Source organism: Amblyomma americanum, chromosome 10, assembly GCF_052857255.1.
Source record: "Amblyomma americanum isolate KBUSLIRL-KWMA chromosome 10, ASM5285725v1, whole genome shotgun sequence".
Classification (NCBI taxonomy): domain Eukaryota; kingdom Metazoa; phylum Arthropoda; class Arachnida; order Ixodida; family Ixodidae; genus Amblyomma; species Amblyomma americanum.
In genome coordinates this window covers 133,060,439-133,074,995 of record NC_135506.1, presented here as the reverse complement: position 1 = coordinate 133,074,995, position 14,557 = coordinate 133,060,439, and the positions used below count along the sequence as shown (strand labels likewise).

General features: G+C 44.2%; 1 protein-coding gene across 1 annotated transcript in view; it reads left to right on the top strand.

The window, feature by feature from the left end:
* Positions 1–14,557, top strand: part of LOC144106427 (uncharacterized) — a 306,858-nt gene that overhangs the window by 59,563 nt on the left and 232,738 nt on the right. The window contains exon 3 of the mRNA XM_077639237.1: positions 2,449–2,656. Within this exon, the coding sequence (XP_077495363.1) occupies positions 2,449–2,656 (208 nt within the window). The remainder of the gene's footprint in view (positions 1–2,448; positions 2,657–14,557) is intronic.

Genomic DNA, 14,557 nt, shown 5'->3' with positions numbered 1-14,557 from the left:
AGTGCTCATCAATCTGAAAATACGACTGCAATTAATTAAGGCAAGAATAATAATTTCTTAGAAAGAAAAAGCACATGCCGTGGGCGAGAAATAAAGCCAAGAGTCCCGAAATTTACGTACGGGACTTTGTCAACCATACTAGTTAAGTAGTCTACTTTCGGGGCTATTTATATCGCGTGTAACCAAACCTTTTAAGTGTTCATCAGCCCCTCCTTTATCCATAGCGGCAGGCGGATTACCAATGCGGCGAGGATGTTTTAACGAGAGTGTAACGTAGAGCGTGATCGAAAGGTACGGGCAGAAGCCGCGCTAGAACCATCTACAGCTACCCATGGCCTTACGACTGCCAGAATCGAGGCCCTCGTTAAGCTATTGAGCATTCCGCGGTAGCGGGAATAAGCGGCTTGTTATTACATACAAATCAAGAAAGTCAACAGACTCGGAAACCAAGGGAAGCATAGGAAACGTTTCTATTTTCTCCCTTTTACATATTGTCAAAGAGAACTGAGCAGTTTAACTACACTGTGACCGAGAAATAATTAATTATAAAGTAAAAGAGGAATAATACACATCCCGCCGATGCCACACAAACCAACGACATCTGGATTTCTCTTCCGGCACTAATGAACACTCTCACAGTTAGGTTGGTCGCAACATAGATATTCCAAGAGTAGAATATTTTACATCCCCCACCGTTGCTTAGGTGCTAGAACACCGGTCGCGAACTTCGAAGGTCGAGCGTTTGGATCCCACCGGCGGCATGTGTTTGTTTTTTCTCCTACATTCTAATCAAGTATTTCTTAGCCATAAAGTATCCACACTGGTAATTTCTCATTCCTCACCACGATAGGTAATAAGAAAAGTAGTAGAGTCCCTACCATTTCCTTGGTTTTCGGTGACTGCTGGCTTTCTTCGTACCATGCTATAGTTTCCGTATCATCATCAGCAGCAGTCTCACTTCACAAACTGCAGGGCAAACTCACTCGCATGACTCCACGATTAACCGTGTCCTTTGCGAGTTATGGACGCCGTGTCGCCGCAAAATTCTCAATCTCATCAGCGCACTTAACATCTTTTGCCCCCTGCTATGCTTGCTCCTCTTGGAATCCACTCCCTTACCCTTAAGAAGGGGTGGTTACCTTGCCCTCCAATTGAATGTCCTGCCTAAGCCCAAATAACGTTACACGTATAATTTTTCTTTCCATAGCTCGCTGCCTTGTTTTTAACTTTGCCTGAACCCTTTTTGTAAGCCTCCACGTTTCTTCCTCATAGGTGACTACCGTCAGAAAAACTGTTCGTATACTTTTCCCTGCAGGAATATTGCTTAACTGCCGTATATTTTGTTCATAAAAGGTTTTTGTCAAGCACTGCACTAGGGTGGCTATTTCATGTTCTGGTGAGGGAGCGCGTTGTCGCTTCCGCTCATCGAGATTAGGCCGCACCCTCGGTCAGATTATACAATTCCATTGACACGTGTAATTTTTATTAAATCTGGTAGACAACTGCGTAGCACCAGGATTCAATCCACGGTCCTCTTGCACCCGAGGCGGATTCTCTGCCTCTTCGCAATCGCTGGGCCGTATAAATTTTTCCCTATGTTTCTTTTCAACCTTGCGGCTTGTAGTACCTATTGCTTCTTGTATATTATGCCGTATTTAGGCGGTAGTAATTGTCTTGCGGTGTTCACAGAGCTTTGGGCGGCCTTTCATATGCTCTTTGTTTAAACGTGACGACGGTAAGGAGTTTGCAACGGAGAAAACCCGACGTCGTGTCGGCGTTGTTGGCCGTCAATGAAAAAGCCGCGAAAAAGTTCCCCGAGAACCAAACTACGTAAGTCATCTAGGTGACAGGTGTGTCAGATAGGTTATATAACCTTGTTGTGCCTAAACATTCTTCCCACCGGATTGTGAGCAAACCTCCCACGGTTACAGGTGGCAGTTACATGGTGAATAGTCGCGACAAACCTCTCAGAACGAGCAACCTTGCTCACACAGTCCCCATCGGTGGCAGCGCCTGCCATTCCAGCGCAGTGCCTTATCGCCTAACCGCAGCACCACTGCACCAGGATTAGTACGAGGGCCCCCACGGATATATGAATGTGAAGTACAGAATGACCAGTTCCGTGTTTAAAGGAATTAATCCATTAATGGTATAGCGCCATACCCTTGAGGTAGGGCTGAAGTGTCTCCTCCAGTTTTTTGCGATGTGTGTGCATAGTTCTCCTGGGTGAAATTGTAGGAATACTAGTGCCGACCAGTGTTTTCTTGCATCACGACAAACGCTTTAGATGTGTCTGTTACCCTTATAACCTGTGCGTCCTTGGTTGCATAGCTCCTAACACCAAAATAAACAAAAGCACAGTTGCATGCCAGAACCTGCTACCGACAGGGAGGACTGTGAAACAATAAGTCACACAAAAATATTTGTGCCTCACTTGTGACTTTCCAGATTGACGCTGCTACGGGTAAGCGCTACAACGCGACAGACCTTGAGGACTCCTGCGAACGGATCGCAGCCGGACTCCAGGGGCTCGGCCTCAAACCCGGGGACACGATGGCATTCGTGTCAGCAAACAGCGTCGACCTGGTGGAGGCATTCATTGCCGCCATCTTCGCCGGCGCAAAGATCGTCTGTGTAAAAACAGGCTTCAATGAATGTGAGTGAACGACGGCTTTCCTGCCTCTTACGGGAATTGTAAGGTGTTAAAAGTAACCCACTTTTTGTTTTTAAATGATCTGACCGCCACTGATCGCTAAACAAAGGCTCCACTGTGAACCAAGATATTTTCGCGGACTTATCTAATGTTTTGGTTTCTTTCTCTTTCCTCTAAGTCGCCGGGACGCGGCCGCATCCCTGTGCCACGGTGCAGGCAGCCATGGTCGGTATAATATAAAAGTTCTCAAGCTGATCTCGTTGTTTTCTCAGTCTCCTCAACTCTATTTTAAAATATTTTTGTGCCAGATTCTGTAGAGTGTTTGCGCGGAACTTTTGGTACGGTGTTCGGGATTGTGGTAAGTGATTTATGTGCATTAGCTCGAAAGCTCTTCGTCGTCTTTAAATCGAGCACGATTGAGAGCGAATGCCGTTCCTACTCTTCGACGACCGAAGAGCACATCCGCTGTGATTCTAGCGTCCTAGTTATTAGTGTATCGACCCACGTTGGCCCAATAAATGGCTCAAGTTGAACGCCAATCTCTTCTGAGCTATTAGCGTCTACGAGCGTCCGTCTCGTCCTCGCCCCGTGACAATATACTCTTGTATACCAGGCCACATTCGCTCATTCTCAAATTGTGCTTTTTGACATGAAGAAATCTCGAGACATATTTAGAAGCCAGATTTCTGTAGGACGCAAAGTAACGTCTCGTGGCGTTGCTCCCAGATTCGATCTTTTGAGCTTGAAGGCCTACCGGGGAACAGTATACTCGGAAGCATACTGCCCGAGGCCATGGAGGAACAATAAGATCCAGACGCGATGGCCTCGATCTACGTCCTGGAAAGAGGCGTGGCAGAAGAAGCAAGAATCGATGAACGGAGAAAGGAAGTTTGCGAGAGTATGACACTCGTGCCATGGAATTCTTTGTTCCGTATCTCTGCTCTGATGTTACGCCGTCGTTATTATGCAACAGCGCTACAAGACGAAGACAAGAACAAGAAAGGACAAACCGACTGCGCTCAAAACAGACGTCGCTGAAGCTGACAAAATGAATACCAAGTAGCCCAAACAGCCGTTCTACTGCAGGTTGCACCAGCGTTGTATCCAAAACGTCGTTAGCCACACTGCAAAAAAATACTCCGCTGTACAGAGAAACCCGCTGGTAATGCATTGCCGGAGGGTTTTCCGCAACATGAGGTACGGACTAAATGTCAGAAACAGAGACTCCGTATGACGACTATCACATTCTTGGTAACGGAAAATTACGCCATGCTATGCACGAGAATGAAATCGTTTTTTCACAACGAATGCTTCTGTTTTGCTCTTATCAAAGGTTCCGTAATATGTATGCATACTTCCTCCGTTCACTCGGAAGTCATTTCATCTGGAGCAGAAATTATCTGTATCATAATTATGTACTTTCAGTACTACATGAACATGCTTCTTCGTATAGCTTCGGCCCACAATGTGCACTGCAGATATAGCCGTTCGGGTGCCGAAGAAATAAGAATTATGTGCAAGACTTTCCTTAGCGCATAGTATATATTGCATATGTACAAATAATGCAGCTTAGAATGAAATACTGGTAAGTGTTTGGGTGTGCCCAAGTATATACGTATTATTTTGATGGCAAACTACACACATTGTACCTCTACATATTTCTGTTGAATAATCTGAAAAGCATAAATAAAATCCTCATTTGGTAGTCACACAACACCAATTATAAATTTAACAAATACATTTCAACCATTTGCTATTGAACAATCGGCTTTCGTAGAAGCTTGAAAAAGCCATTCACTGAGAACCAAACTGTTATGATTTATTGCCCAAAAATCATTTCTCATAACAATAAACAGTAAAAACCACAAGTCCTGATAGACGCAGACAAAATGCGCTTACCCGGGTGGCACTGTGTGCATGAAAGTCTTTACGGTTGTCTATCATTTTGTGCAAATACAAAGTAGCACAGAATGGGCGCCAGATACAATTAAATGCAAATGCCTTTCAGTACATAGTACTCAATGCACAACTTAGCGAGCAAGGAGCATTGGTAACATCTGAAAAAAGGTGACTTCTGAATGTAAAACGCCATGTTGTGAGAACAAGCTAGCTTCCTTTTATTTACCATCGGCGATCCACGGCTGTAGATGCCGCCTTCTGTCACTGAAAAGCCATGCGTGGTTGCGTTCAATATATTCTTCTTTACGTGCACGTTCTTTACGTACGGTGCAGAAAAGAGTGTCTGAACTATATTGTTTGTATTTGCTGAAGTCAATTTTGTAAATAAAGCAGCTTTGATATTACCCTTTTACAGTGGAATTCCATGCGCAACCAAGCATGTGGTTGAATGTTTCTTCTGTCGCAATCTTTTTCTCGGCAAAGCGCAAAAACGCCGTTGGACGTTTCGCTGGGGCAGCCGCCACGCAGTGATACCCTGCCGCTGCTTACAGTCACAACCGAACCGACATCCGCTTCCGGTTTTCTGTCCAATCAGATGTGGCTGCTGCGGCAGATTATGACGCTTTTTATTATGACACAAACTCGGAATACGGCCCCAGGAAGCGAACTTCCCACAAACCATATGTTTTCACTCATAGTTTCCATTATCTCAGCATGTGGAAGAAAATGTACTAATACCTGATGTCAGTGAAAATGCAATCACACGTACCGTTTGCAGCTCACTAAGGCATTCTAATATCTCTCCTGTGTGCCTCACGAGCAACGGATGCTCAAGTTTCCAGAAAGGGCTATTTGCAGAAATTTAACCAAAGGCCGTTGCCATGTCAAGCTTTTTAAAATGATGACCGAGAAAGACGAAGTGTCCTCATGCGCCTGATGCAAAAGAAGGATGAATGCATGTGTCTTTCTGCTTCTTGAACAGCTGTGATACGTTTTTTACTTGTACTGCTTGGTGCAGCTTTAGTCTCCTTCTTGACATTTTGTGAATAATCCATATCTGCGAAAGATCTCGCTAGGAAACATTTTGACACTAATGGAGAAGCAAAGACATATCTTAGGCCTTTTTTGACACTAAAGGAAGGATCGCCTTCTAGGGTCATTGATTACGAAGAGGTCCATATGGCAACAAACTTTGAGAGAATTTCTGCAAGGGCTCCGCGTTCTGAAGCGCAAAAATTTCTCATGAGGTGCCCTGTATATATATCACAACACCTCAGTGAGCTGGTACCGGCAATGTGAGTGCACTGTCAGTTGACAGCAAGGGCATGTACTTTTCCTCGCCACATGCAGCAATGATGTATATGTTAAGCTAAAGCATAAAAGATTTCTAAGTGTGCTTCAAGATTGCTTGCGGAGGAAAGCGCAAGAGTCTGGCCATGCTAAGTTGTTACCTTTGCTTCTTGCTCGAGTTCTACAGTGAGTACTACGTAATGACAGAAGGTGTCTGCATCAACTCATGTTTAACACCCGTCCTGTGCGACCTCCGTCTTGCATTACAGAGAAAGGCAACTTTATGACACCCTTCATGCACAGAGTGTCATCAGGTTCAGTATGTTCTGTCAGCTTCCTGGTCCTGTGGTTCGTGCTGTGTTTTCTACCCTTAAATTAGTTACTGCCTTCATTCTCCACTCCATGTAGTTTGAATGTGCTACACTGGGCTGTTCCACGAGTCGCGCATTAACCTGGCCATTTTTTTTCATACATCGGAGGCACTCAGCTCGAAAGCCATGCTACTATTTCCGCAGACAAGTGCACATGTGAGTCACATCATTATTAATCAATTCTCACACTGGTATCTCGTGCGAGAATATCTTAATACTACTCAATTTTTGCCTAAATTTTCAGATACACTCTTAGATGAAAAACATAATTTGGCTGCATAAGCAGGCCCCGCCGCGGTGGCTCAGTGGTTAGGGCGCTCGACTACTGATCCGGAGTTCCCGGGTTCGAACCCGACCGCGGCGGCTGCGTTTTTATGGAGGAAAAACGCTAAGGAGCCCGTGTGCTGTGCGATGTCAGTGCACGTTAATGATCCCCAGGTGGTTGAAATTATTCCGGAGCCCTCCGCTACGGCACCTCTTCTTCCTTTCTTCTTTCACTCCCTCCTTTATCCCTTCCCTTACGGCGCGGTACAGGTGTCCAACGATATATGAGACAGATACTGCGCCATTTCCTTTCCCCCAAAACCAATTATTTTTATTATTATTATTATGCATAAGCGGAAGCGCAGCACCAAGGTACCCACCGATTGCCTGAAGCACTGTACGCAAGTTCTCGTGCCATCATCAATACAGCACACTGCCCACGTCTTCATCGTGCATGCCACTTCAGTAGCAAAATTTTGCTCTAAAAAAGATTAGTTTTGCTTATGTTAGACTTGTCATATTCAATTTTACTATATACTATGGACGTCTAATCGTGTTACCCAAGAATAAAACAATACCAATGATCATAACGCTTTGAATGATGTCATATATGATCACCAAATTTGGTGTAATTAGTATGTTCTTAGCAATTCTGATTGAAATAAATCAGACAAAATAATAATTCAGAAAATCAGGCGCAAGGAAGAAGGACGCTAGCTATATAACTTGGACGAATGTTTTCAGTTTCATGCTGGCATCGGCACCCTTGCACACAAAAATGGACAATTTAGCGGGTTTTACCTTTCCGAATGCAATTTTATTCTGCAAACATCTATGTGAAAAAAAATTCAACCTTCCAATCTGCATAAAGGAACGAAAATTCCACTGCTTTTTTTTCACATGCCTCTGCAAGTACACAATTCAGTGAATCTACTCTAGAAGTACGTGAATCTATCAGCACGAGACAGGGACGAGAAAGGAATCAAAACAGGCACTGACTGGCAAAGGAAATTTATTGAAGTTAACAGGGAGTATATAGAAAAGCCAAAAAACATCACAAACCACAGAATTACACATAACATACATAACAACATAAGTAAAAGATCGCCCTTAACATTCCTCTCATCTAGATAGTCCAACTCGCTTCGTGTTATCGCTATGGGCAGCACATTCACACATTCATCACCGTGTCATAAGATGTGTCTAGCCTCAATAATTTCCCGATTAATCTGCTCTGAACGTATCCCCAAAGTGCGTGTTGCCGAAAGGAATGGCTAGCAGCCTTCACATCGCTTGCAATGTACAGATAAGTTAGAACCCCTACCAATATCTAAATGCCTCTTGTGTTCCTGTTGTCTTACATTGATAAACCTTCCCATTTCACCAACATAAACCTAACCACATGATAATGGTATCCGACACACCACCTACATTTTGCAAGGCACATATATGTTGCCATGTTTCCCTCGACACATGTGCTCTTTCCTAACGAAATTCACAAAATTATTAACAATTGTACAGAAAATAGACAACTTATTAGGGGCCGACCACAACGTTTTTACGTCATACCTTCAGGCCACATTTTTCAAATTTTGCGACAATCTATATATGTACCGTAACACATTCAATCTTTTGGCATCTCACTGGCTGGCCCCGGACGGATCCTGCAAGTCCCTGCGAAGGGGTTTCAGATTTTACATGCTAAACGGAAGAATGGCGCAGCATCAAGTAACGAGGACAGCAGGACAGCACACCCACGCACAAATGCTAACCTTGGAGCAGATAGAAAATCCAAGAGCGCATGCTTGACGTTCAGCGCTGACAGTCAAGGAAACGAGGAAACACGGATTTGTACACTCAAGATTGAACGAGTCCTATCCTTGGCTGCCAACGCTTACTGTCAAGCACGAGCTCCTGGATTCTGTATCCACTCCTAGGCTGGGACTGGTGGGTGTGCTCTCCTGTGGTCCTCGTTACTTGATGCTCCGCCATTCTTACCTTTAGCATGTCTGATCAACTTGCCCATTTTTATACGCTAAGCTTTAACGATTTATTGCACGCTCCTGCAATAGCATGGTTGGGAAATCATGCTTACGTTAGCCCAAAAATCTTCTCTTGGAAACCAGTTGTCAGGCTGTGAAATCATGGCTGCACCAATACCGAGCTTAGATTTGACGACGCATTGCTATCTTTCACGAGCCCAGAATGGTTTGACCAACAGTCAAGTAGCGGCTTAATACTCCTGGGTGGATGTCGCTAGCACACATGAAGTGTGCAGAACATCAAGGTAAGTTTCATAAACCGCACCTCTTTTTGTTGGGACATTTTCTCAAAAGTAAACTTAATACAAAGCCCTTGCTCTTTAAACAACTGGCCGTCGCGGTGGCAGAGTGGTTACGGCGCTCGGCTGCTGGCCCAAAAGACGCGGGTTCGGTCCCGGCCGCGGCGGTCGAATTTCGATGGAGGCGAAATTCTAGAGGCCCGTGTACTGTGCGATGTAAGTGCACGTTAAAGAACCCCACGAGGTCGAAATTTTTGGAGCTCTTCACTGCGGCGTCTCTCATAGCCTGAGTCGATTTGGAACGTTAAACCCCATAAACCATAAATCTTATACCACTTCACAACATGTAAAGGTCCCACACTATCGCAACCTTTGTAAAAGAACAGTAAATCATAGACGTAGCGAAAGATTTTCCTGCCAGCCAATTAAATTTCTTGGCAATCATTCCATCCGCCCTGCTTATGAAAATATTGCTTAGTACAGGGGGCAACCTTCGAACCGATACATTTAGCAGGCTCTTGAACATATGCCGCACTTCCATACTCCACAGACATGTTCTTCACTTCCAATAAAAGGAGGCAAGTGCCAAAAAAGACATATTACACACCCATACCTAAACACATGCTCATCCTTGTGTTCCGACATACACATTCATAAGCTTTTCACGAGATCTTCATTAGAGATAGAATAAAATAGTTCCACATCGACACTAATCGCAAGACAATCCGCTGGATTGTCATTAGTAAGATACTCAAACACACTGCGAATTGAGTACAAGAAATAGATCTTGAAGACGCTAAGTACACAGATGCTTTTGCATAAAACCAGAGACAATATTGCATGAATCTTTTTCTGAAATTTATCTGAAGAGCATGTTAGTGAATAGCATTTATTTGAAGAGCAAGTTTGTCGAGTATCGCAGCGCAGTGTGTGTTCTAAAATCTGGAATATGAAATGGTTCCCTGGTTGGCCTTTTGCTAAGCGATATTTTATTGAGCAGGGTGGATAGAATAATTGTCAAGAGCGTGCATGGGCTGGGGGAAAAATCTTTCGCTATGTCGATGATTTTGTGGTCTTTTATATAAGTTCTGATAGTTTGGGACATGTACATGTTCTCAAGTTGTTTAAGAAGCAAGGCCTTTATCTTAGGTTTACCTTGGAGCAAATGTCCCAAGAAAAATAGCTGCGGTTTCTGGACCTTACCTTCATGTTCTCCACACGCCATGTGTGCTGGCGATATTCACCTAGGAGTGTTAAGCTGCTATCTGCCTACTGGCCGACCATTCCAAGCTAATGAAATACAGCATTGCACTTTCAAGCTTGGGCTCTGAATTGATGAAGTTAGGCTTTAACAGCATGACAACTAATTTGCAAGAGCAGATTTTAAGGTTAACAAACGCAGGATTTCCTACCCGTGTTACTGATAAATAAAATATGATAAATAGTTAAAGATGCTGAAACAGTTTCGCGGTGACCGGTACAATCAGGAGGGGGCCAGCCAGCGAGATACCAGAATACAAGTTGTGTTACCATATGTGCATTGATTGCCGTGCAATTTGAAAAATGAGGCCAGAACAGGTGATGTAAAAGTGTCTTTCTCAACCCCTAATAAGTTATCTAAAATATGTAAAATTTTAAGAATAATTCTGTGAATGTGGCTCGAGAAAAGTACACGTGTAGAGTGAAATGTATATGTACCTTGTAAAATGAATGTGGAATCAGATACTATTATCGTGTGGTCTGATTTACGTAGGTGCAACTGGAAGGTGTATGAATGTAACACTACAGGAGCACAAGAGTGTAGCGGCTCTAACTTGGCTGTACATTGCATGGGCTGTGAAGGCTGCTACCCTTTGGTTTTGGCAACACGCATTTTGGCAGTAAATTCATAGAGATTACTTGCGAGATTATCGAGGCCAGACACATCTTACGACTTCGTGACGAATATGTGAGTGTGTTTTCGATCGTGTTAACACACAATGAGTTTAACTATCTCGATCAGGGAAATTTTGAGGGCAATTTTTGACTCATGTTGTCCTGTATGCTTATCTGTAACTGCGTGGTTTATGATGTTGCTTGGCTTTTTTATATATTCCCTGTTCACGTCAATAAACTTTAGTCGTGGGTCAACGCCTGTCTTGTCTCCTTTCTCGTCCCTGTCTTTCGCACTGGTAGATTCACCGCGATGGCTGACCTCTGCACAAATCCAAGACAGTGGCCTAGTGGTTTGAGCATCCGCCTCGCAAGCGGGAGGCGCGGGGTTCGATCCCCAGTGCCACCGGGTAACCAGCGGTGATACAATGGGTACAAGCTTTCCCCTGAGCTGGTGCTCGGCATATTTAGGGTGAAATGCTTGAGAAATGGATCGTTTAAGTGGCCAATCTAAAACTTGAAATAAACATGCTGCAATTTATACAAAAAAAAAATGGTTTGTGTGCTCTCTCTAACATGACATCAGTAAATCATATCATAGTGTTGGTAGTACATGGTTTATGGTTTAGGGCTCCGGGAATTTCAACCACCTGGGGTTCAATAAACTGCACTGACATCGCACAGTACACGGGCCTCTAGAATTTCGCCTCTATCGAAATTCGACCGCCGCGGCTGGGATCGAACCCGCGTCTTTCGGGCCAGCAGCCGAGCGCCATAACCACTCAGCCACCGCGGCGTCATTGTTGGTTGTACACAAAATGCATGTGCGTAACACATAAATGCACTGTTTTTGTTAATATCTTAACTGCTATGTGTTGTTATGGCCTGTGATGTGCTGGGGAAGCAACAAGTGGTGAGCAATGTTGTGTTGCAGCTTCTCTTCTGTTGGAATTTGAATCATGTGAAGTGCAGGTGAAAAAAATAGTTTCATACAAAAGTATATTTCATGAACTACAACAAAAAGTGTACAGCCCCATGATGAGTTGTGGTTCAAACTAATAGCGAGCATTTTACTGCTATATTTACCTTATGATGCAAGTCAGTGATGCTGGAGGCACAAAACTAAATATTGTGAGGTAACAAGAGCTAATATGAACAATCATGCCTTTAAGAGATATTGTCAATATACATTTTCCTGAATGAACTAGTTATACTTAGCAGCATTCAGAGGAAGACCATTTTGCTGAATGCCATTTGCCAGTATAGGCATTTTATGAACCAGTTGCAAAAGTAAAGAATCTGACTTGAAGACCACGCTATGCACGCTCTAACGGTAAAGTAGTTGCATAAAAGCAATATGTATACTATACCCCTACTTTTATGGTGGGCCTGTACTGGACAATTTTCATGCAAGGTAGTAGAAAGTATGTGCCATAAAATAGACCTCTGCTAGCTGAAACTGACAAATAAATACTGGGTTCTTAAGGCAGGAAAGAAGTTAAAAAGCTCCTTCTGCAGGTTTTGAACTTCAGGCTAGTTATTTGAAAAATATCAATCCCTGACCTGCAATGATTGAAGTTTCAGCAAATAACATTTTCATTGTAACAGTGGAAACGCTCTCTTATTTGAGGAACGACTTTTCAAAAGCCTGCGTTTCATGGTGGCTGTCAAGTAGCCCTGATAAAGAGAAACCAGTCGCGACACACAACGAAGCCCCGTAGCACATTTTCAACTATACTCTCGTGATGTAGCTTTAAAGTAAGTGTTAAGCAATACAAATAGAAATCCCTTGATTTCCTTCATGCTTTATCACTGGTGCCTACATACAAAGATAACCGTACAAGATGTGGAGTGCATGGTAGATAGAGATTAGGCAGATGGTTTCTTGACACTCACAAAGTGAAAAAGGAAGAAAAAATCTCAGGGTGCTTGTAACATTTCGACAAGGCGACTCGCTTTCGTCTGGGGTCAACATATCCAGAGGAAACGTAGAATCTCTGAAGTACAGGGTTGTACAATCTTAGTGCGAACACGCGAGCACACGGCTGTGCTCTTTGCAGGGCCACTGCGTCTGACGTTGCCGCACATCGAAGTGAAGTAACAGATCACACGAAACACCACATCCAGGTGCATCTCCTCCTACGCCATTCTGAAGCGATGAGTGGCTGTGTCGCGAGCAGTGGACCTCTAAAGAGTAGGGCCACGCGCTCACATTTTTACACTAAAAGTGGCCAACTCTGTACATTCCGGAATTGGCGTAATTATTTAAAAAGGCCTTGCACATGGTCAGGTGTTTCCCAACACATATTATCCCCCTCCTTTCGTGTTTTCTTTATTTATCGTTATACTTTAACCTTACGCCTTGCCTCTCCTGACGTCAGTTCTCGGAACCTTGGCTTAAACACTCCTGCCCTCTTCTTTCTGCCTTTTCTCCGAACCTGCCCTCATTTTCTCTTTTTCCTTCAAATTATTTTGCCCCCCCCCCTGGTATTTTATTCTGCCATGCTGCTTAATTCCTTTATCCTAGTTTTTCAGGAAAAGGCAGCCAGCCATACCAAGCCACCTGTTGCGGCTGGACATAAAGCCATTCAAGCCCACTATCCACACTCCATACCCCGAGATTCGTTTCTACTGAATTGGGCTTTTCTGTTTTCACAATTTTGCAGGTCAACCGGTTAATCTTCTTTAGCAGCTATCATGCCTGGTCAAGGTTCACGCTCCCCATCGTAACGCCCTTCCCATATCGCACCCTCGTCCCACACAACAGGCCTTTCTCCTCGAAGTGAAAACCTTATTTAAACCCCATCAATGATGAACGCTTTGCCAGACAACGACAAGTCCTCTTGTCGAAACGTCGGCAAGCACCCTGAGGCTTTGCCCTCCATTATTCTGTTTGTGAGATACCAGGGATAGTTAGGTGTTCAAGCATCCATACCACACTAATACCGCTGTCACACGGGCACCGCAAAGGCCTTTGAGAATCAGCTACACGGCACAAATGTTGCGCCTTTGCCGCTAAGGGCCTTGGTGGCGGAGGCGCTTGTCAGAGCCCTTTGGAGCGCAAAGGCGCAGCCTTCAAGAACCTGTGATCGCCGTGCCATCCAACGTCATAAAGTAAAAGCAATAAAAAATATATACAACCTATAATGTTTAAAAACAATTTTTTAATACGAAAGGTGTTTATGGCTTTGTTTTTTGTACGGGCGTTTATGTTTTATGTTCAGATTTCAAGACAGTGAAAGTGTTTCGGCAACACCGAGCTCCCTTGGTGGCCAAGGCAATACACGTACAAAACCTGCTGCTGCTGATGAGAGTAGCTTTTGCAGTACTTTTAAGGAAGCAATCAGAATAAAAAAAATTGTCTAAGCTCAACGAATGAACAGTTGCTCCGATGGACCAGCGATAAGTTCCGCCGTCAACAACTTTAAATCCGCCTCGTGCGGTACAAGCCCATTTGTGGCCCTTTTTTTTTTCCCAAGGTGGGTCATAGACCAGTTTCGCAAGCATTTCACCCTAAATAAGCCGAGCACCAGACCAGGGGAAAGCTTGAACCCATTGTATCACCGGTGGGTACCCGGCGGCACTGGGAATCGAACCCAGCACCTCCCGCAAGCGAGGCGGATGCTCAACGCCTTGTAAATTTTAAAACATTCCCTTCAGCCACCTCGAGCACAGCAGCGGGTGCTAAGCCTGAACGACTGTTTCACCTTTGGGCTGCACCGTGTAGCTGCGTCGCTGCTCCTTGAAGCTTTCGCTCCTTTGGTGAAAAAATGGTGCCTTTGCTGGAAAGTCCTTCGAGGAATGCCGTGCGACAGGGGTATAAAGCACATTTTTTAGTGACACGAAAGGCTCAGTGCCTTTAGTTCTGACCACAGTCCGAATGATGCTTTGCTGGCTTAGCATATAAAACTAGGGGACATGAAAAAA